Source organism: Mustela putorius, unplaced genomic scaffold, assembly GCF_011764305.1.
Source record: "Mustela putorius furo isolate JIRA1106 unplaced genomic scaffold, ASM1176430v1.1 tig00000765_pilon_pilon_pilon, whole genome shotgun sequence".
Taxonomy (NCBI): Eukaryota; Metazoa; Chordata; class Mammalia; order Carnivora; family Mustelidae; genus Mustela; species Mustela putorius.
The window spans coordinates 8936887-8960986 of NW_025421470.1; the positions used below are offsets into that span (position 1 = coordinate 8936887).

The 24100-nt window shown below is 42.2% G+C and overlaps 1 protein-coding gene across 4 annotated transcripts in view; it reads left to right on the forward strand.

Moving 5' to 3' along the window:
- SETD4 (SET domain containing 4) overlaps positions 1–23733 on the forward strand; it is a 65084-nt gene extending 41351 nt beyond the window's left edge. For all 4 annotated transcript variants that reach the window (XM_004762130.3, XM_004762128.3, XM_045084529.1 and 1 more), the window contains 2 exons: positions 19651–19702; positions 20262–23733. In XM_004762130.3, coding sequence (XP_004762187.1) covers positions 19651–19666 — 16 coding nt within the window. In that variant the 3' untranslated portion in view covers positions 19667–19702; positions 20262–23733. The remainder of the gene's footprint in view (positions 1–19650; positions 19703–20261) is intronic.
- The last annotated feature ends 367 nt before the right edge of the window (positions 23734–24100 follow it).

The window sequence follows — 24100 nt, forward strand, 5'->3', positions numbered from 1 at the left end:
GTGCAGATATCTCTTTGAGATACTGACTTCAATTCCTTTGGATATATGCCCAGAAGTGGGATTGCTGGATCATATGGTAATTCAATTTTAAATTTTTTGTGGAACTGTTAATACCGCTTTCCATAATGGTCATACCACTATACTACCACCAACAGTGTCCAGGTGTCCTTTTTCCCCACATCCTCACCAACCTCAAGATCTCAGTTCTTTTTGGTAATAGGCTTCCTACTAGATGTTATCTCATTGTGGTTTTGATTTGTATTTTCCTGATGATTAATGATGTTAAGCATCTTTTCATATATCTTTTGTGTCTTTTTTTTTCTTTCTGAAAAATGTCTATTCAGGTCCTATGCCCATTTTAAAATCATATTATTTGCTTTTCTTGCTATTGAATTGTATGAGTTCTTTGTATATCATACATAATACAGTTTGCAAATTTTATCACCCATCCTACAGGCTTTTTTTTCAATTCATTGACTGTTTCATTGTTGTGAAGAATCTCTTTAGTTTGAAGCAGTCCCACTTGTTTATTTTAGCTTTTGTTACCTGTACTTTTGATGTCTTATCCAAGAAATCATTGGTAAGACCCATGTCAAGGGTCTTTTCTCCTATGTTTTCTTCTAGTAGTTTTATGGTTTCAGGTCTTACATTTGAATCTTTGTTCTATTTTGAGTTAATTTTTGTGAATGGTATAAGATAAGGGTCCATTACGTGCCCTCCATAATACCCACCACCAGGCTCACCCAACCTCCTACCCTCCGCCCTTTCAAAACCCTCAGATTGTTTTTCAGAGTCCATAGTCTCTCGTGGTTCGTCTCCCCCTCCAGTTACCCCCAATTCCCTTCTCCTTTCCATCTTCCCATGTCCTCTGTATTATTTCTTATGCTCCACAAATAAGTGAAACCATATGATAATTGACTCTCTCTGCTTGACTTATTTCACTCAGCAGAATCTCTTCCAGTCCCATCCATGTTGGTACAAACATTGGGTATTCATCCTTTCTGATGGAGGCAGAATGCTCCATAGTGTATATGGACCACATCTTCCTTATCCATTCATCCATTGAAGGGCATCTTGGTTCTTTCTACAGTATGGCGACCATGGCCATTGCTTCTATGAACATTGGGGTACAGATGGCCCTTCTTTTCACATCTGTATCTTTGTGGTAAATACCCAGTAGTGCAATTGAAGAATCATAGGGAAGCTATATTTTTAATTTCTTGAGGAATCTCCACACTGTTCTCCAAAGTGGCTGCACCAACTTGCATTCCCACCAACAGTGTATGAGGGTTCCCCTTTCTCCACATCCCCTCCAACACATGTTGTTTCCTGTCTTGCTAATTTTGGCCATTCTAACTGGTGTAAGGTGTTATCTCAATGTGTTTTTTTTTTTTTTTTAAGATTTTATTTATTTATTTGACAGAAATCACAAGTAGGCGGAGAGGCAGGCAGAGAGAGAGGAAGGGAAGCAGGCTCCCTGCTGAGCAGAGAGCCCGATGCGGGACTCGATCCCAGGACCCTGAGATCATGACCCGAGCCGAAGGCAGCGGCTTAACCCACTGAGCCACCCAGGCGCCCCTCTCAATGTGGTTTTAATTTGAATCTCCCTGATGGCTAGTGATGATGAACATTTTTTCATGTGTCTGATAGCCATTTGTATGTCTTCATTGGAGAAGTGTTCATGTCTTCTGCCCATTTTTTTTTTTTTTATATGATTATCTGTTTTTTGTGTGTTGAGTTTGAGGAGTTCTTTATAGATCCTGGATATCAACCTTTTGTCTGTACTGTCATTTGCAAATATCTTCTCCCATTCCGTGGGTTGCCTCTTTGTTTTGTTAATGGTTTCCTTTGCTGTGCAGAAGCTTTTGATTTTGATGAAGTCCCAAAAGTTCATTTTTGCTTTTGTTTCCTTTACCTTTGGAGACATATTTTTGAAAGAAGTCGCTGTGGCTGATGTCGAAGAGATTACTGCCTATGTTCTCCTCTAGGATTCTGATGGATTCCTGCCTCACATTGAGGTCTTTTTTTCCATTGTGTACTGTGTAAGAGAATGGTCGAGTTTCATTCCTCTACATATAGCTGTCCAGTTTTCCCAGCACCATTTATTGAAGAGACTGTCTTTTTTCCACTGTATATTTTTTCCTGCTTTGTTGAAGATTATTTGACCATAGAGTTGAGGGTCCATGTCTGGGCTCTCTACTCTGTTCCACTGGTCTATGTGTCTGCTTTTATGCCAGTACCATGCTGTCTTGGTGATCACAGCTTTGTAATAAAGCTTGAAATCAGGCAACATGATGTCCCCAGTTTTGCTTTTCTTTTTCAACATTTTCTTTGCGATTTGGGGTCTGTTCTGATTCCATACAAATTTTAGGATTGTTTGCTCTTTGAAAGATGCCCGTGGAATTTTGATCAGAATGGCATTAAAAGTATAGATTGCTCTAGGCAGTATAGACATTTTAACAATGTTTATTTTTTTGATCCATGAACATAGAATGGTCTTCCATCTTTTTGTGTCTTCTTCAGTTTGTGTTCTTTAGTTCCTTGAGTACAGATCCTTTACCTCTTTGGTTAGGCTTATTCTCAGGTATCTTATGGTTCTTGGTGCTATAGTAAATGGAATCGATTCTCTAATTTCCCTTATGGTACTTTCATTGTTAGTGTATAAGAAAGCAACCGATTCCTGTACATTGACTTTGTATCCTGCCACGTTACTGAATTGCTGTATGAATTCTAGTAGTTTGAGGGTGGAGTCTTTGGATTTTCTGTATAAAGTATCATGTCATCTGCGAAGAGAGAGAGTTTGACTTTTTCATTGCCAATTTGAATACCTTTTATTTCTCTTTGTTGTCTGATTGCTATTGTTAGGACTTCTAATACTATGCTGAACAAGAGTGGTGAGAGTGGGCATCCTTGTCATGTTCCTGATCTCAACGGGAAGGCTGCAAGCTTTTTCCCATTGAAGATGGTATTTGCTGTGGGTCTTTCATAGATAGATTTTATGAAGTTCAGGAATGTTCCCTCTATCCCTATACTTTGAAGCGTTTTAATCAGGAATGGATGCTTGATTTTTCAAATGCTCTTTCTGTATCAATTGAGAGGACCATGTGGTTCTTCTGTCTTCTCTTACTGCTGTGTTCTATCACATTGATTGATTTGTGAATGTTGAGCCATCCTTGAAACCCAGGGATGAATCCCACTTGGTCATGGTGGATAAACTTTTTAATGTGCTATTGGATCTTATTAGCTAGGATCTTGTTAAGAATCTAAGCATCCATATTCATCAGGGATATTGGTCTGAAATTCTCCTTTTTGGTGGGGTCTTTGCCTGGCTTGGGGATCAGGGTAATGTTGGCTTCATAAAAAGGGTCTGGAAATTTTCCTTCTGCTTCAATATTTTGAAATAGTTTCAGGAGAATAGGTGTTATTTTTTGTTTGAAAATTTGGTAGAATTCTCCAGGGAATCTGTTGGTCCTGGGCTCTTGTTTTTGGGAGTATTTGGATCACTGCTTCAATCTCATTACTAGATATCAGTCTATTCAGGTTGTCAATTTCTTCCTGGTTCAATTTTGGAAGTTTATAGTTTTCCAGGAATGCATCCATTTCATCTAGATTGCTTAACTTTTTGGCATATAACTGTTGATAATAATTTCTGATAATTGTTTCGGTTTCCTTGGTGTTAGTTATGATCTCTCCCTTTTCATTCATAATTTTATTAACTTGGGCCTTCTTTCTTTTCTTTTGGATTAGTTTGGCCAATGGTTTATGGATTTTATTGATTCTTTCAAAAAACCAGCTTCTAATTTCATTGATACATTCTACTGTATCTCTAGTTTCTATTTCATTGATCTCTGCTCTAATCTTAATTATTTCCCTTCTTGTGTGTGGAGTTGGCTTAGTTTGTTGTTGATTATCCAGTTCTTTAAGGTGTAGAGACAGCTGGTGTATTCTGGATTTTTCAGTTTTTTTGAGGAAGGCTTGGATGGCTATGTATTTCCCCCTTAGGACCGCTTTTGCTGTATCCCATAGGTTTTGGACTGAAGTGTCTTCATTCTCATTGGTTTCCATGAATTGTTAAGTTCTTCTTTGATTTCCTGGCTGATGCAAGCTTTCTTGAGGAAGGTGGTCTTTAGTTTCTGGGTGTTTGAATTCCTTCCAAACTTTTACTTGTGGTTGAGCTCCACTTTCGAAGCATTGTGATCTGAGAACATGCAGGGAATAATCTCAATCTTTTGGTATTGGTTGAGCCCTGATTTGTGACCCAGTAGGTGGTCTATTCTGGAGAAAGTTCCATGTGCACTCAAGAAGAATGAGTATTCTGTTGTTTTAGGGTAGAATGTTCTGTATATATCTGTGAGATCCATCTGGTCCAATATGTCATTCAATGCTCTTGTTTCTTTATTGTATTTCTGCTTGGATGATCTGTCTATTACTGAGAGTGGTGTGGTAAGATCTCCTACTAATAATGTATTCATATCAATATGACTCTATCTTGATTACTAGTTTTCTTGTGTAATTGGCTGCTCCCATATTGGGGGCATAAATATTTACAGTTGTTAGATCTTCTTGGTGTATAGTCCCTTTAAGAATTATGTATTGTCCTTCTTCTCTGACTATAGTCTTTAGTTTAAAATCGAATTAATCTGATATGAGAATCACTACCCCGGCCACCTTTTGAAGCCCATTGGCATGAGAGATGCTTCTCCATCCCTTCACTTTCAGTCTGGATGTATCCTTAGGTTCAAAATGGATCTCTTGTAAACATCATATGGATGGGCCTTGTCTTTTTATCTAATCTGCAGCCCTGTGCCATTTTATGGGTGCATTTAGGCCATTCACATTGAGAGTGATTATTGAGAGTTACGTTTTTATTGATATCATGTTACCTGTGAGGTCTTTGTTTCTATAGATTGTCTTCATATATTTCTGTTCAATGATATTCTTGGCTTTTTCCCTGTTTCTTAGAACCCCCCTTTAATATTTCTTGCAGTGCCGGCTTGGTGGTCACATACTCTTGTAAACCTTGCCGGTCTTGGAAGCTCTTTTGAATGTCATTTTGAATGTCAGTCTTTCTGGATAAAGCATTCTTAGCTGCATTTTCTTCTCATTTAGTGCCCTGAATACACCTTGCCAGCCCTTTCTGGCTTGCCAGGTTTCTTTGGCCAGAAAGAGTGCACATGGAACTTATTATGATGGGCTTTCCTCTGTATGTAAGGAATTTCTTCCCCTTAAATGCTTTCAAGAGCTCCTGTCTAAAATTATGATTCAGCATTTTCACAATCAGGTGTCTTGAGGTCTTTCTAGATTCTATGATCTTGGGGGCAGACCTTTCTGCCTCTAGTACACGAACGCTGGTTCCATTCGCCAGATTGGGAAAATTTTCATGGAGAATTTGTTCAACTATATCTTCTAGTCTTTTTTCTTTCTCCTCCCCATCAGGGATTCCAATAATTCTGACGCTGGAACGTTTCATGCATCATTTATTTCCCTAATTCTGTTTTCATGGCTTCTAAGCTGTTTGTTCCAGGCTTCCTCCTGATCTTTTTTCTCTGTTTGTCCTCCAGATCACTAATTCTATCTTCTGCCTCAGTTACCCTAGCTTTTAGAGAATTTAGATTAGATTGGAGCTCTTTGAGAGCATTGTTAACATTATCCCTGGTGACTTTCACTTCTGCCTTAATCAATTCTATTTTGTCATCAAAGGCTTTCTCCAAGCTAGCTATTGCCTGATTAGACTGAATTCCCTTTCTGACATACTGTTTATGTCCATATCCAAAAACCCTGATGATGAGGGCCCAGTCTCTGAATTTTTCTTCCATTGGGCATTCCTCCTCCTAGTCATTTTGGTGAGAGATGGCTGAATGGATGTTTAGCAGAATGTATCAATCGTGGTTCAGGCAAGGTACATCCTGGAACGCTTCTGAGCAATCAGGAGTCCCCACCAAAAGGAAAGAAAAAAGAAAAGAAAAGGAGAGAGAGAGACAGGAAAAGAAATAAGAAAGATAAAATAAAAGAGAAGGCCCTGTCCAAATGGGCCCCAAAGGTAAGATTTATGATGTATGCAAACAAAAACAGAGAAACAAGAAGACCAACAAAATAAGATGACAAGAGAAAAATTAATTAAAAAAAAAGATCCCCATCAAAATGAACCCCAAGTATAAGATTTATATACTACCAGAACAGAAACAAATACACAGAAACACTGACGGAAGGACAAGATGGACAAGACGGGAGGGTGGTTATAAATTCTCGGCGTGGGCAAGGAAGGTTAATTTGATTCTTCCTGGATATATCTTGATATCTTTTTAAAGGACTCAACTTTCCTGAGATAAAGGGGGATTAAAACTGGTTTACGTATAGGGGTAGCATTGATTGGGGAAAAGGGATTACCTTGAATCTTATCTCTATATGAATATTAATAAAATAAAATAAATTTAAAGATAGAAAAGCAAAAGAAATACACAGGTGTATGTATCAAAAAAGTTCAGGTTAAAAGGTTATTATGGAATTTTGATGTACTGAACATCTCATTGTAATGATAAGTAGGTTAAAAAGTTATATATATATATATATATATAAAAGGAAAAAACCAGAATTATGGGAACAAATTAAAAATAAATGTTATATCTATGAAGTAGTGGTGGTTGTCCTCTTGTTTTTTTGTTTTTTGTTTTTGGTTGGCTTTCTGGGGGAGGGTCCTGCCACGTGGGTTTTCAGGGAATCTCGCTAGAGTTGAGTCCTCCTGCTCCCATCAAGGGGCTGGGCTCTGAGGAAACCGGTTTTTCAGGCTTTTGTTCTCTGGAAATTTTTTTATTTGTTTGTTCATTTGTTTTCTCTCCTTTTGTTGGCTTTTGGTGGTTCTTTGGGGGTTTAGAGGAAAACAAATTGCACCCAGACCTCCCTCTCAGAGAGAAGCCTCAGTGTGTTCCCCTCTGGGTGCTCCAGAGCACATAAATTCCCCCTCGGCCACTGGCAGAGCATGTCCCCAGTCATGGTCTCTGGGGTCATAGGAACTCCCACTTGTACCCCAAACCAGGAGATATACTAGCTGGGCTGTCTGGGCAGGTCCTGACCACCAGAGAGGTCCCAAGCAGAGAGAGCGCATTGAGATTTTCCTGCTGGTCCAGGCTGGGAGTGCTCAGACTCTCCGGGTCCAAGAGAGCACTGGTTGGCACCTGCATGCACCTCTCTCAGAGGAGGGTGTGGGGCATGACTCAGACCCCGGTCTCACAGTGCGTGTGCAGAGTGCAAAAGGCTGTGGTTCTGTTGGCTGCTGTCCACAGCAGTCTCCCTCACCCTCATGGGCGCTGCCACCCAGACGCTCTCAGGTGCACCTGTGACTCAGGGACCAAGACCTGGCTTCTTCACTGCACTCTCTTGTTCCCTGCCAGCAGTGGCCATCCTGGATCTGTGGGCTTAAGTCCCTGTCCCTAACCACCCAATTCCACCAATTCCTCCAATTTCCCCTTAAGATCTTTTGCTTTCCCTCCAAAAGATCTTTTGATCTTTTTGAGTGCTTTCAACCAGACTCCAAGTTAATGCTGGTCCCCAATTACAGGGCACTCTAGTATTGGGGTATTACTTTTCAATGGGTCACTTCTGGTGGCTCCCTCCTCCTTGTTCATTTTCTGATATCAGTCTGATGTTCTTACTCCTCTTTATCTGTCCACTGGCGTCTTCTGCCCCCGTAGAGATCGAGAAGTGTATAATTTTTTAAAAATATTTTATTTATTTATTTGACAGACAGAGATCACAAGTAGGCAGAGAGGCAGGCAGAGAGAGAGGAGGAAGCAGGCTCCCTGCTGAGCAGAGAGCCCAATGTGAGGCTCGATCCCAGGACCCTGAGATCATGACCTGAGCCGAAGGCAGAGGTTTTAACCCACTGAGCCACTCAGGTGCCCAGAAGTGTATAATCCTAATCTCAGGCTGATTTCATGGGTGATCAGAGTTCTTTGGTAGGTAATCCGCTCACTTTAGGGAACAGGTTGAAACAGCGCCTCCTACTTCTCCACCATCTTGTCTCCTTCCGCCTAATTATGACTGTTTTGACCTGATAACTTCAGTTGCGTAAAAATCTTCCACCCATTTACTTGTTCACATAGTTTATGTTGTTGTTATCCCAATTTACATCTTTTTATATTATCTATCCATTAACAAAATATTGTTGCTATAGTTATTTTTACTTTTTTTGGTCTCTTAACCTGTATGTTGGAATTCAAAGTGATTTATACCACTTTGTAGTAATACCACTTTGTAGTATTAGAGTATTTTGAATTTGGTGCTATGTTTTCCTCTACTAGTGAGTTTATGCTTCTACCTGTTTTCATGTTACTAATCAGTGTTTTTTTGTTTGTTTGTTTCAGCCTCAGTAACTCATTTTAGTATTTCTTGTAAGGCAGATATGATGGTGATAAATTCCTTCAAATTTGGTTGTTTGCAAAAGATTATATTTCTCCTTTACTTCTTAAGGACAACTTTACTGGGTAAACTATTCTTGGCTGAAAAAAACAAACAATCAAGGTAAAAAATGGACAGAAGGCATGAACAGATACTTCTTTAAAGAAGACGTACAAATGGCTAACAGACATATGAAAAAATGTTCCTCATCATTAACCATTAGGGAAATTGAAATAAAAACCACACTGAGATACCACCTTATCCAGTTAGAATGGCAGAAATTGGCAAGAAACAACAAATGTTGGAGAGGATGTGGAGAAAGGGGAACCCTCTTACACTGTTGGTGCGAATGCAAGTTGGTACAGCCACTTTGGAAAACAGTGTGGAGGTTCCTCAAAAAGTTAAAAATAGAGCTACCCTATGACCCAGGAATTGCACTACTGGGCATTTACCCCAAAGATACAGATGTAGTGAAAAGAAGGGGCACATGTACCTCAATGTTCTTGGTTGACAGTTTTTTTTTTTTTTTTTTTTTAAAGATTTTATTTATTTATTTGAGAGAGAGACAGTGAGAGAGAGCATGAGCGAGGAGAAGGTCAGAGAGCGAAGCAGACTCCCCGTGGAGCTGGGAGCCTGATATGGGACTCGATCCCGGGACTCCGGGATCATGACCTGAGCCGAAGGCAGTCGTCCAACCAACTGAGCCACCCAGGCGTCCCTTGGTTGACAGTTTTTAAAAATTTTTCCTTAAGCACTTTATATATGTTACCTCCTCTTTTGGTCTGCAAGGCTTCTGCTGAGAAAGCTGCTGATAGTTTTCTTGGGATTCCCTTGTATGTGATTAATTTTTTTTCTCTTGTGTTTTCAAAATTCTCTTTTTGTCTTGGTTTTGACTCTTGTGAAGATCTCTTTGGGTTGTATCTGGGGACCTTTGAGCTTCATGCACCTGATAGCTGTACTTTTCCCAGATTTGGGAAGTGTTCAGCCATTATTTAAGTAACTTTTCTGTCCCTTCCTCTGTCTCTTCTTCTGGGACACCCATAGTGCAGATAGGATTTCACTGATTATGTCCCATAATTCACATAGGGTTTCTTCACTCTTTTCTATTCCAATTTCTTTTTTCTTCTCTGACTGGATGATTTCAACCTGACCTGTTTTTAAGTTTCCAGATTCTTTTTCCTGTCTGAGTGAACCTAATGTTGGAGCTTTTTCTGTATTTTTAATTTCATTCATTGTGTTTTTTCAGCTCAGAGTCTTGGTTAGATTCTTTTCGTATGATTTATGTCTCTGTTGAACTTCTCATTTTGCTCATGTATGGTTTTCCTTCATTCATGAAATTGTGTTTTCTTGAATCTCACTGAGCTTCCTTAAAATTCCTTAAAAATGATTATTTTAAATTCTTTTTCAGGTAACTCACAGATCTGCATTTCTTTGGGATTGGTTACTGGAAAATCATGTTCCTTTGGTGGTGCCATGTTTGCTTTGTCATGTTTCTAATGACTTTGTGTTATTAATTATTGGCATTATTAATCTTTGCACATTTGAGGGTGCATTCACCTCTTCCAGCCATTTGAACTGGCTTTGGTGGGGAAAGACTTTGACCTAAAGTTGGCTGCAAGGGTGGCAGGTCTGTAGAATGCAGCATCTTTTGTTCTGGGAAGGCACAGCAGTGTGGTTTCCATGCAGTTGTGCCAGCTGAGGTCCATGTGGGCATAGACTTGTGGGTATTTTCTGTGGCCAAGACTGTGGGTGGCATGGTGACCGAGGCTGTTGGGATATTCAGAGGTGAAGGTTGCTTGGATCTTCTGTTCTATTTTTGCCTGTGGGAGGAAGTTCTAGCACAAGGGGATCCCTCTTAGCCTGTAGCCTGGAATGTTGGCACTCAGAGCAATAGGAGAGCAGGAGTCCTGGGATCAGATGCCTGAGGGACTACCACAGTGCCTGGGTCCTGGGGCACCAGTTCCCTTGCTGTGGTGGTAGCACTGATGTCCAAGGTGTGGTTATGTAGAACCTTGTGAAACCAGGGTCTCTGGGTCTTGCAGTGATTCTGGCCAGGTAGATAATGCGGCAGAGGCACAGGCCCTGGGATAGCAAGGAATAGCAGTGGCTTAGGCCTAGGGGACAGGGGTCCGTAGCAATAGGGCCTGTGGATGGTGGTGGGTCACTCACAACTTTGGCCTCAGGGGCAGTTTCAGGATAGCAGAAGCACATCCCTAGTGATGGTCTATTAGAGCCCAGTTAGGATCTGGGGAGCGAGTGCCCCTGGCAATGACAGTTCAGAGCTTTTACCTGGAACCTAGGGCCAGGATCAGAGCGGTCATAGTTTGGCCTGGTGATGATGGTTCAGAACAGTAACCTGGGACCTGGAGGCTGGGGCTCTGAGCAGTGTCAGCACAGCCCCATCAATGAAGGTTCACAGATATGACCTGGGACGTGGGGGTGGGGCTCAGGATAGCCCCTGCAAGGGGGCAAAGCTGCAACCTGAGTCAAGGGCAGGGCTCAGGACAGTGGCAGCTCCCGCCTGGTATTTGGTGAGGCACTGTGAAGTCTTGATCCCAAAGAATTGGGTACAGCAGTGACAGGGCTCCTGAGGACAGATCTTATTGCAGTAACAGCTCAAGGCATGAGGAGGGGACTCAGTGGTGGGAAAGGGCAGCTCCATCAGCTGGGAACAGCACTGGTGTAGACTGTGGGAGGCCACGGTAGCAACGGCTGCAAACATCCGCAGTGGTGTGGCTTGCTGGGGTTCTCCTGCCTCTCCTTTACCCCATGAGAGCAGCTGCCCCTGAATGGGTCCCTGGTGCACCAAGCCACTCTTTTTTTTTTTTTTTTTTTTTTTTAAAGATTTTATTTATTTATCAGAGAGAGAGAGGGGGAGAGAGCGAGCACAGGCAGACAGAATGGCAGGCAGAGGCAGAGGGAGAAGCAGGCTCCCGGCAGAGCAAGGAGCCCGATGTGGGACTCGATCCCAGGACGCTGGGATCATGACCTGAGCCGAAGGCAGCTGCCCAACCAACTGAGCCACCCAGGCATCCCACCAAGCCACTCTTGACTTGAGAAAAGGGAGATGTGGGTAAAATCCTTCCTGTCCTTTACTGTGTGACTATGCTTAGGTTTTATGCTCTTCAGGGCTTTTGCTTTTTAAAAACTGTAGCCCAGAGCTTTCCCTGAGTTATTTTCATTGATTGGCAGTTATTTATGAACTCTTTTCTTTGTTTTTTAATGGGGATGATGTGCACTGGGATCCCCTAGTCCTCCGTCTTGCTGACTGACAGTACTTCCCTTGCACAAGGCAGAGTTTTATAAACTATTGAGCCCAGGTCCCTCCTAGAGGCTCAGATTTAATTGGTCTGGGGTGTGCCAAGATACTGGGGGCCCTAAAGCTCCCAGGTGCCTCTGATGTACGTCACAGTTCCCTTTCTGAGGCTCTGCTCTGTAGGAAAAGCTGCTTTAGCTAGCCCAGCTGGAACCCTCTGGTTTTCCAGTGCCTACAAGGACGATAGCTCGGGAGGCAGGATACACAGTGCCTATTGCTATATGACCACAAAAGTTTATGCTGCTTAAATTAGTCAGTCTTTTAAATGGTGCCAGTCCATATTGAGTACAGATTAATCCAAAGCTCAAATGCTCTAACATTTGGTCTAGTGAGGGGATGTAAATCTGGGTGCAACCACAACAGATGCTCACTGTATTTTAGTTCTTTTCATGCAACTCTTTTAAAAACAAGTCATACCTGTAAGTGTCCCAAATGTTTGGCTGGATGCCTGAAATATACAAGGAGGATCTCTCAATCTTTGTGGGACTTTGCCACGAGTTGCGAAACTTCTAGTTTCGTACACTAGATGGCACAAGAAGACCATCGGGCTGAGGCTGCTGCCTCCGGTCACTGAGGCTCCGTCAAAATGAGGCTGCAGAGTATCGTTTTTTTCAGGTGTTAGTAGGATTCAGACAAGGCAAAACAACTCTGTGTGTTGCTACTGGGACAAAATGCAGAGATTCATTTTCTCTGGGGGGTGTTGGATCTCCTTGGGTGAGAAACACAGGCAGATAAACATTAGTTCAAGGTGACAGCTGCCAGACAAGGGGCCAGGTGTGGAGCTCAGAGGAAGGGGCTGGGGTGGGGGAGGGGGCTTGAAAAGATGCAGAAACTGCCCTGGTTCTGCCTACACACAAGCCATAAAAAAATGTCGATATTTAGCACTTTCTTTTGAGAAAGAAACAATGTCTCACACCAGATAGCAGGTTTTCATTTCTAACATCACTGGTAGCATGTCGACTCAGGTCCTGACAGGCAGGCAAACAGAGAAAGGGTAGCTTTGAAAGGAGTTTGAATTGACCACCCCTACAGAGAAAGGGGTCTAGTCCTGTGACTTCTCTTCTGCAAGATGTTTCTGGAATTAGAAAATGGTGCATTTTGTGGAGAGAGCTGGCCAGGAGCTGTTCCTTCTGACTGATGGGAGGGCTGGTGCGTCTGTTGTTAGAGGTGTGTGTGTTTGATCTGAAGGCAGAGCTTCTAGGTAGAGTGAAAACACCAGGGTGTCCTTGGATTTCCTGGCCCACAGGTGGCTGACAGCCTCCGGCCCAAGACTGCTGGCCATGTGAAGTGGCCTAGCACAGGGTCACACACTGCTGAGGCTGGCGGTCCTATTTGAAATGACTCTTTGGTCGGCTGGACTCTCTGTGCCTTCATGCTCTGTCCTTAGATCAAGACTAACTCGCCTTGCAGATGGGGGAGCTCCTGTCCCATGTCTTTCCTTTTGATTTCTCTGCTCCGTCTACACTCTTGCTATTGATACGCATTCTGGCTTTGCCTTGAGTGGACGCTGCCTTCTCTTTGGCATTTCATCTAGAATGTGTTGGTAAGACCTGCATGAGGAAACTGCAAATGACTGTTTGTCTGATTGGGGTAGCCTTACTGGTGGTGGCTGCCTGTTCGGGAAACAAATCTGGCTTAAGCATCTTCAGGTTGGGATAACGAGCTCGTTCTGATTGTTGTGGGTCAGTATTCAGAGCAGGCAGCCACAGGAGAGTCTAGGTTGGGGGCCACTGCTCATGTGGATACAGATGTCTGTGGAAATTGTGTGTAGGACGAAATATTCTGCTTCTTTATTCAGAAGACAGTGTCTCTGATACCAGTAGGACCAAACACCAGCAGTGGGTGGGCAACCGTTAGAACCCACCCTCTTTCTTTTGTGGCTTATTAGTGGCAAGTGTCTATAGGGGAGGCCACTGCCACCACAGACTGTCCCTCAGCCTCAGCCAGCCCTACTGAACCAGAGTCTGCGCTGTCACAAGATGTGTGTTCCTGGGAAGGGTAGAAAAGCTGCGTCTGGGTGTGTCTAGCTCTAGGCACTGTGTTTTGCCGAGTTGTGCCGGTCTCCTGCGCCCATCAGTCTGACCATCAGCAAACTGGAGAGCCAGGGTGGGGCAGCTGGTCCCTGATAAGAGGCTCCATTGAAGCCAGCCCAGCTGCAGGGAGTGGGGCGGGGCTGCGGGTTCCGCCGCGAGCCCAGATTATCAGAGCAATTATCATGGTTTTGCCCCTTGTACTCTGGGCCATGACTGTTCCCAAGCCCCTCACAGTACCAGGTGAGGTGGCCCCACAGAAGCTGCCCGCTCCTCACCTGCACTCCATGCTGGGGAGCTGCCGGGAAGTTGGAGCCCAGTCTCCCTAAAACACATTTCCGAGGTTCACCTTCACGGGGTGGGGGTTAGACCCTAATGCGGCAGTGTTGTTCTGACGTCCGCGAGCCGCTGTGGGTACATTAGCGCTGGTGGGCCTTGACTGGAGGGGTGCAGGGACTTTTAGACCGGCCAGTGTTTCCGTAGTGTTTCCAGGGACTGCCTAGCTGCGAGGGGCCAGCACGATACAAGACGGCTGCCAGCCACGAGTGGGCTCCATCCTCGCCAGGCACTGTTCTCTGTCTGACAGATGAAGAAGGCCCAGCTCAGTGGGTCACCAGGTAAAGTCCCTTCCTTGCTGAACACAGCCCTGGTCTGCTTGAGGCCACATGGGCTTTATACCCATCCAGCGTCTTTCAGGTCATTTCTGTGGGCCACCCTCCAACTTCCTGTAACACTTCCATTAAGAGTAGGAATGGGGGCGCCTGGGTGGCTCAGTGGGTTAAGCCGCTGCCTTCGGCTCAGGTCATGATCTCAGGGTCCTGGGATCGAGTCCCGCATCGGGCTCTCTGCTCAGCAGGGAGCCTGCTTCCTCCTCTCTCTCTCTCTGCCTGCCTCTCTGTCTACTTGTGATCTCTCTCTGTCAAATAAATAAATAAAATCTTTAAAAAAAAAAAAAAAAAAAGAGTAGGAATGGGTTTGGTTGGAATCTTAAAGAATGGGGCAGTGGGGATGGGGGCAGCCTTCTTATTCGCTTCCCTTAGGCTGTCCATGGGTTTCTGCGGGCGAGGAAGGGGGCAGACTGCAGTCTGAATCCTGGCTGTGCCTTCCCTTTCTTGTGGCTTTGGTTCCACGCAGCGGGTTCTGACATGCCTCTAGCTCACAGACTGAGCCAGGCGGAGCTGCTGGCAGCCACAGGCATCCTGGCCAGGCCGATTTCACGGCATTGTTCCCGCGCATTAGCTCATATTTATGTGGAATGATGGGGAACAGTGCCCGGTGTCCCTTCTTTTGTTTATATACTTTTTTTTTTCCTTTGTGAGGTGGGTAAAAAGAGCTGACTCCCTTTTAAGGGACATGAAAACTGAGTTTTGTCTTCCCTTCCTATTAATGTTAAACAAAAGTCACCTTAGAATTCAAAATCACATGGGGTCCGTCACTGGCAGGAAGCAAAGCCTTTCCTCGTCAATGTATAACTTACAGTAAGTTCTCAGCAGACCCAAAAAATGCCTTTTATCATGTTCTGGTTTTTCCCTCCCACTGTTTTATTTCACTTACAACATCACTCAGGCCCAAATGGTATTTGTCAGGAGTAATTGGCAAACGCTGGAGGCTGTGTTCAAGGCTGCTTGAATGGAAAATCTCAAAGCAGTCGCCCATGTTGAAAGAAAATATTACATTTGATCTTTTTTTATGATTTCTGCAGACATGATGCGTGTCTGCATTCTTTAGCCTTATAACCCCTTTGTATTTGGAAGAAAAAAAAAAAATCCCTGCAGGAAGTAGCACTTCACATTTAATTTACAGTATGCCCGAAAAGTAACCACAACACATGGGAAGTCATTTTAAAAACACCTCCATGATTTATTTTTATTAGCCATCTAATAAACCTGTACTGGTTTGCAGGTTGTTATACGTTGAATGATGACTTTGAGCCTAGTGTTTCATGTCTGTTTCTATGAGGCTGTTTACTGTTCTGGATGAAAACATGCCTAAGGATGCTGGCAGCCGTCCGCGAGTGTGTAATGCCCGCTCGCTGGGTCTTGTTTGTAAGCGGCGTGCTTTCGGATACAGCAAATTAGGATTCTCGGATCAAGTGGAGGTCCCGAGCGGAGGTGATGTGACTGACAGCAGTGTGGTGAACCGGGGCTGGGTGCCCTGAATTGCTGGGCTGCTCCCTCAGCCAGACGGAACCTCTGTGTTTTCTCTCCTGGGCACACAGCACTGTATAGGTATAGATGACAGAGCGTGGACAACCTAATCGAAGTCCGTCTTCCTCCGCATTCCAGATGTGTATGGAATATGGTCATGTCCTAAGAAGGAAGCGGCATAGGATCTCAGAGCTTGTGGCGAGTCCTTACCACCTTGTACCTACTACGCTGGGGTCGTTCTGGAACAGGAACATACACTAAGAGTCCTCTCAGTGTCACAGAAACTCTGGATCACCGGTCCCCAAACTACAGCTCCTCTCCATTTTTGTAAATATAGTTTGTTTTTTTCCTAAATGCAAACTTTATAAAGTTGTGATGAAATATGCATAACTTAAAATTTGCCATCATGACCATCGTTAAGGCTACAGTTTGGTGGCATTGAGTACGATGTTGCATAAGCATCACCGAGGTCTGTTTCCAAAGCTTCATCACCCCAGAGGGAAACTCAGTGTCCATTAATCAGTAACTCCCCCTTCCACTCCCGGCCCCGCCCCAGCACCTGGTAGCCTCTCATCTACTTTCTGTCCCTATGATTTGCCTGTTCCAGATATTTCATAGAGGTGGAATCGTATACTCTGAGTCCTTTAACTTAGCCTCCTGTTTTTGAGGTTCATGCATGATGTGGCATGTATTAGGGATTCATTGCTCCTTCTGGCTTTGGTGAGGTTTCATTGAGAGTTAAGCATCGTAAGTATTTAGGTGTATGTCTTATTTTACATATTTTGACATTATGAAATAATTACCACAATTAAGCTAATGAATATATCCATCACCTCACGTAGTTACCATATAATTTTTTTTTCCTTTGTGGTAAAGGCACTTAAAATCTACTCTCTTAGCAAATTTCAGGTATACAAAACAGTACTATTAACTATAGTCACAGCATTGTACATCAGATCTCCAGAACTTACTCATCTTGCGTTGCTGCTTTTTTCCTTTGTGATAAAAACATAAAATAACCATAACATAAACGTAATATAAAATTTGTCATCTTCACCATTTTTAAATGTACACTTTAGTAGTGTCAACTATATTCATATTGTTGTATGACAGATCTCTAGGACTTTTTCATCTTGCAAAACTGAAGCTCTATACCTATTGAATAATACCTCCCCTTTTCCCTCTCCCCTCTGCCCCTGGGGACTGTCATTCTACTTTTTATTTCTAAGAGTTTTTCTCCTTGGATACCTCCCAGGGGTGGAATCATACAGTATTTGTCCTTTTGTGACTGACTGACTTTTGTAGCATGTAACAGAATTTCCTGAATAATACCTCCATGTATTTATGACATATTTTGTTATCTGTTCATCAGTTGGTGGACACTTGGGATGTTTCTACCTCTTGGCTGTTGTGAATAATGCTGCTATGAACGTGGACGTACAAATATCTGTTTGAGTCTTAGCTTTCAGTTTCTTTGGGTGTTACCCAGAAGTGTATAAATAAAGTTTTATTGTAACACAGCCACGTCTGTTTGTTTATCAATTGTCTGTGGCTGTTTCCCCTTACAACAGGAGAGTTGAGCAGTTGTGACAGAGACCATATGGCCCACAAACTTGAAAATATTTACTCTCTGGCCCTTCCCAGAAAGACTTTGCTGGCTGCTGCTCTGGATCTAAAGAACACGTATGTTTTACATTTAGTGGCTCTGTTGGAGAGTTTACTTCTCTTGGTCACTGGTTTTGAGTCAGGCCTAATTATTTACCTGGTGTTTGGTAGACACAAAGCAGTCACAGCCAGTTCTAGTCATAGAATGACTCTTTTGGCCCCAGTGCATCAGCTTACCTCCCAGGGGCTTGACTGACAATGATGAAGTACGAGATCTCTACTGCGGCGATATTTTTTTTCCCTGCCATAATACATATGTATTAGTCTCTTAGGGCTGCTATAACAAATAACCACAAACCTTGTGGCTTAAAACAATAACATTTTAGGGATGCCTGGGTGGCTCAGTTGATTGAGCATCTGACTCTTGGTTTCAGCTCAGGTCATGATCTCAGGGTCGTGAGATGAGTCCCATGTCAGGCTTATGCTCAGTGCAGAGTCTGCTTCAGAACCTCTCCCTCCCCCTTAGTCCCCCTCGCTGCTCTCTCATATAAATAGATAGATGGATAAATAACTTAAAAAAGCAAAAATGACAAAAAGAAAAGCATTTTATCCTGTCACAATCTTGGAGGCCAGAAGTCTGAAATCCGGTGTCAGTAGAGTTGTTTTCTTCTGGAGGCTCTAAGGAGGAATCTGTTCCACACCTTCCTCCTAGGTTCTGGTGGTTGCTAACAATCCTTGGGCTTCCTTGGCTTATAGCTACATCATCCCAGTCTTTGCCTCCATGGTCATATGACCTGTTTTCTGTCTCTCTCTTTAGCTGTTTCTCCTTTTCTTTTAAAAGGACCTCTCATTGAGAGGGCACCTGTGTGGCTCAGATGCTTAAGAAGCGTCTGGCTCTTGGTTTCAGCTTAAGTTGTGATCTTGGGGTCATGGAATTGGGCCCTGCTTCAGGCTCTGCACTCTGCATGGAATCTGCCTGAGGTTCTCTTCTTCTGCTCCTCCCCTCCCCCTGCTCAAGGTCTCTCTCTCTCTCTCTCTCTCTCAAATAAATAAACTCTTAAGAAAAAAAAAGAGAACTTGTCATTGGATTTAGGGTTGCTCTAGGATGAGCTCATCTTGAGATCCTTCACTCAATTACATCCATAGAAATACTAATTTCCAAATAAGGTTACATTCACAGGTACTTGGGTTTATGACTTAGACATTTCTTTTGGTTGTGGACAGGTGACACTGTAGGGGAGGGAAAACAGTTTTCTCTACTCTTTTAAGTTCAGTGACAGGGGCCTGTGTCTTAAACTGCCAAAAGACAGATCAATAGGAGGAAACATTTATTTTACATGCACACAGGGGCTGCATAGAAAACAAAACCCAAAGAAATAGTTAGGCCTGAGACCTTATTTACTATTTTTAAAAAGGTAATAAATGTAGAGAAGTGACTAGGCAAAGGAAAAGGGGTTTGGGCTTCGGGGCAGCCCAGTTTTGGGAAGGTAAATATACGGGGAAACTAATGGAAAATAAGAGCTATCAGTAAGGGCTGTGACGCGGACTGAAGTTGGCAATGACACAGAGTCCCCGGTGATTAAGAGTTGTTCTGCTCTTCCTTGTACAGGGACAAATAGAAATTTATGCCCTGATTTTAGGCAGAAAGGAAGAGAGCAGAGAGTTCTTCCTGCATCTACTGTTTCTCAATTGCCTGTAACCCAAAAAGCCCTATGCTACAGTGACATATTCTGGGGTACATGTTCTGATTCATTTCAACTCCATACAACACAGTATGACATATAATGAATGATATTTAGGTCCAAGCTGTATAGACATATGTATATCTAATATAAACACCCATCCCATGAGTGGACTCAGAGTTCTAGAAAATATAAGCAATCCTGTAGAGAAATAAGACAAATGACATTGCTCTTCTTGGTGACCTTTACAACCATATTTATCCAGATATTAAGTGAAGCAGCATGTAAAGATCTCAAAAAAAAACTAGTCATTTTATTGGTAAAAATGAATATTGAGGATATAATTACTGAAAAAATTTTAAAAGTATATTTTAAGGAATAAATTATTTCTTAGAGGAGTAATGATTTTGTTCCCTTCTATAGTCCATAGATAATTAAGCAAGCACGTACTACATGCAATGTTGTATTTGTTTCAGGTGCATGACACAGTGATTTGGAAATTCTGTCCTTTGCTCAGTGCTCACCTCAGTAAGTGCAGTCACCCTTTTTTCTTGTCTTGCTCCTGCTAGTGATGGGAAAACTTTGGTCTTTCACTTTCAGTATAATGTTAGCCATGGGTTGTGCAGACATCCTTTATCAGGTTGAGAAGGTTCCCTACTATTTCTACTTTATTGATTTTTTTTTTTTAATCATAAAAGGGTCTCAAAATTTGCTAAATGCTTTTTCTGTATCTGATCATGTGATTTTTGTCCTTATTTTTTTTTTTTTATAAAGTGTATTAAACTGATTGATTTTCATATCAACCAACCTTACATTCCTGGAACAAATCTCATTCATTCAGTCATGGAGCATAATCCTTTTTATATGTTGCTGGATTGAGTTTCTTAATACGTTTTTGATTTTTGTATCTATATTCATAAAGGATGTTGGTCTATAGTTTTCTTGTAATATTTTTGTCTGGTTTTGATATCAGGGTAATTAGATAATCTCACCTCATGAAATAAGTTTGGAAGTATTTCCTCTTGTTTTCCTTGGAAGGATTTGTAAAATATTGTTTTTTTTTTTTTTTTTTTACTGTATTTTGTAGCATAATGTAGGTTTTTTCATCTCTATTCTGTAATGTAAAAAGAGGTAAGTGAGAAGGAATAGTAACCTTGCGCTTCTAGGTGTTGTCATCTCTGCATCATGTCTGGATCTATGGCAGCCTCTTTGGGACTATGAGGGGAGTCATCCCAAGTCAATACCATAAGGATGGCGGCGTAGAAAGAAAAAAAAGAAGAGAGAGAAAGTTCTTTATGAGCAACTGAATAATCAACCCTGGAGCCTTCCACCCTTTCTCACTCTCCCTCTCACCCCACCCCCCATCCTAGGTCTCTTGTCATGTGAAGTAACTCATGTCTTTATTACTGATTTTAGGCAGAAAGGAAAAGGGCAGAGAGTTCTTCCTGCATCTACTGTTGCTCAATTGCCTGTAACCCAAAAAGCCCTATGCTATAGTGACATATTCTGGGGTACATGTTCCGATTCATTTCAACTCCATTCAACACAGTATGACGTATAATGGATGACATTTACTTCCAAGCTGTATAGACATATGTATATCTAATATAAACACCCATTCCATGAGTGGACTCAGAGTTTTGTTAGGTTTTCAGTTATGTGCAGCTGAAAATATCCGAGAGTGATTATTGCATCCTGTGCAATAGGAATATTCCCTGTTTTCTTTCTTTAGTGTCTCCCACTTTCTATGTCATCAGACTAAGAGAACACAGATTGTGCCTGCAGAAAAGTAGCATCAAAGGGACCAGACAGTCACTGGCTTCTGTGTAAAGCGGACCAAGTACAGCCTCAAGCTTACATGGAATGTAACTTTGCTGAGACCCTTTAGGCTGCCCTGAACATTAAAAAATCCTTAAATCCCTAAGGGGTTTATCATTTTTGCCACTTGCATGAAAGTGGATAAAAAAAGGACAGATTGGATTTGGAGAGGCAGAGTGAGCTTGAATTGTCACTCACAGAATGACCGTGTATGTTCGTCAGGGTTCCGCAGAACACCAGGCCAATAGAAATGGTCCCACATTTTTGCCCCCTGGGACACATGCCCAATGTAATTCCCCTTCGTTAAGTGTGGATGGGACTGCAAACACAATGATTAGGGTATGTTATGTGACATAAGTGTGGGGGCTTTTCAGATATAATTAAGGTTCCAAATCAGTTGACTTTGAGTTAATCAAAAGACAGGTTATTGTAAGTGGGTCTGACCTAATCAGGTGGGCCCTTAAAAGCGACTGAGCACCTTCTGAAGAGATAGATTTGAAGTATGAGGGGACCTCTGGTGAGGGCTACCTGGCAAGGGCTCGAGAGCGTCCTCTAGTAGCTAGAGTTGTCCCCAGGTGACAACTAGCAAGAAAATGGGGACCTCAGTCATCAAGCTCCAAGGAAGTCAATTCTGTCAACAACTTGAAGCTGCTAGGAAGTGGATCTTTCCCTCACTGAGCATCCAAATGGCGATGTACTGGGCTAATAATGCTTTCAGCCTTGTGAGACTGTCTTAGTCTGCTTGGGCTGCTATAACAAAAATACCATAGACTGAGCGGCTTAACCAACAGGTGTTTATTTCTCACTGTCGGAGACCTTGGAAGTCCAAGAGCAGCGTCCTGGTGGATTGTGTGTCTGGTGAGAGCCCTCTTCCTGGTCTGCAGATGACTGCATTCTTGCTGTGTCTTCACATGCTTGACAGAGTGAGCTCTGTCAAGCAAGCTCCAGTCTCTTCATTTTCTGATATGACCTCATTCAAGGCTAATTAGTTCCCAGAGTTTCCATGATGATTAGGGTTTCAACATATGAATCTGGAGTGATACAAACATTTAGTGCAAACTGAGAGCAAAGAACCCAGTTAAAATGTGTGGAGTCCTAGCCTACAGAAACTATGAAATTAATAAACTGGTACTCCTTGAAGCACTAAGTTTGTGATAATATGTTATGCATCAATAGAAAATTAATATAGGTAACATTTCAAGTATCATTCCTTTATATTTGAAAAACTAGGTTTATGATCAATGTAGAATAAATTGTGAAAAGTAATAATGTTTGACAACTCAGAAAATTACATATAGATCAATTCCCCAGCAAATTGCCTTTTATTATTATTTTTTTCTATTAAATGTTTCTATTAAAAAAATTTTTTTTTAATTTTAAAATTTAAAAATTAATTTTTTAAAAAAATTTATTTTTCTATTAAATGTCACTTCTGAGGGGACCCCACAGACAAGGGGCAGTTTTGGGGAGGGTGTAGAGAATGCTTTTCTATCTTGCCCCAAAGAGTTGGCCAGGTGTGTTCAGCTGTTGGGAGGCTGTTGCCCCCGAGAGGCCGTCCTCCTGGCCCTGAGATGGCCTTAGCCCAGAGATGTCATAGTCAGCCCTGGCTTGTACACACTCTGGGTGGGGCTCCTTGTGTCAGAGGAAATCTGCTCCAGGCAAGTGTGTCCAGGTTAAGAAGAACCATGGAATTGGGAAAGATGGCTTCAAATACACAGACCTGTACCCCTGGGGATAAAAAATATATGTTTATAAAAAATAAAAAATTAAAAAAAAAAAAAGAAAAAGAAAAACAAACAAACAAACAAACAAACAAACAAAAAAATACACAGGGCCGGTATCTGGTTAAGTATTGTTTCTCTTTGGCATGAGATACAGTCATTTCTTGAAACCGTCTTTTTTTTTCCTTAAAGATTTTATGTATTTATTAGAGAGAGAGAGTGTGAGCACAAGCAGGTGGAGGCAGAGGGGAAAGGGAGAGGGAGAGGCAGGCTCTCCACTGAGCAGGGAGCCCGACACAGGGCTCGATCCCAGAACTCTGGGATCATAACTGAAGCCGAAGGCAGCAGCTTAACCGACTGAGCTGCCCAGGTTTCCCTGAAACCTTACTCAGTAAAAATTGTTCAGGTTTGCTCGGTAGCTCTGCTTGTCCTTACGCAGCTTGGGCATCAATCATAGTTCTTAGGTATAGCATTAAGATCGTGCCTGATTCCATGTTATTAAACTGGTAACAAAGTGATTTCTTTAAGAAAAATGATCAGAACTACTGACCTTTTATTAACCTTACCTAAGAAGTTCTTGGGATTATTTCTTATTGTTGCAGGTTGATAAAGAATAATTTTCTTTTCTCTTTTTGGCTTTGATGGGATCACAAGTAGTCATGTGCATTTCTAGCTTGCTAGAGTACCTTTTCTCTTGTTTTGGGGTTGACAGTGAAAATGTGAATTAGATGGAGGTTTTTTTTTTTTTTTAGTAAATGTAAAAAAATGTCCAGTCATTTGTACAAATGGTTTAAAAGCCTTGAGATTTTAGGAATGTGTATTTGCAATTATTCTCCTTTAATAATTAATCACTAATATGTTTTAATCACCAAGAACATTGTTTTGATCATTAAGAATTTACAATGTAAAGATTATTTCAAGGTCAAATTTCAAATGTTAATCATTGTAACCTAATGCATGCAAATCTCTACTGAATTCGGTTTAAAAATAAAAAGTAAATCATTAATTCGAGCAAGCATACTTACTGGAAATTGTCTTTTATTATTCTCTGCTGTGGGTCAAGGTCATTCTTTAATCAAACCTCAGTTTGATCCAGAGTCGTGGGAAGAAAAATCACTCTTCTCCTCTCTTTCTTTCCCTAAAAATACAGTTTTTGCAGGGAACCTCTTCCAACTTCCCTTTCTCTTAACCGTTCTCATCTCATCTGTAATTACTGCTGCTGCTGTTTGGAGGGCAGTTTGTGCCACCAGGCACAAGATACTAAGAAGTTATATGACTTTGCTTGCCGGTCGGGTATTTTTGCTTGTTGCTTTGATATAAAAGCTTTGTATGGTATCATCCTTTGCTTGAATGGGCATCCTGATTTCTGAGGCCTTCTGCTTAACTG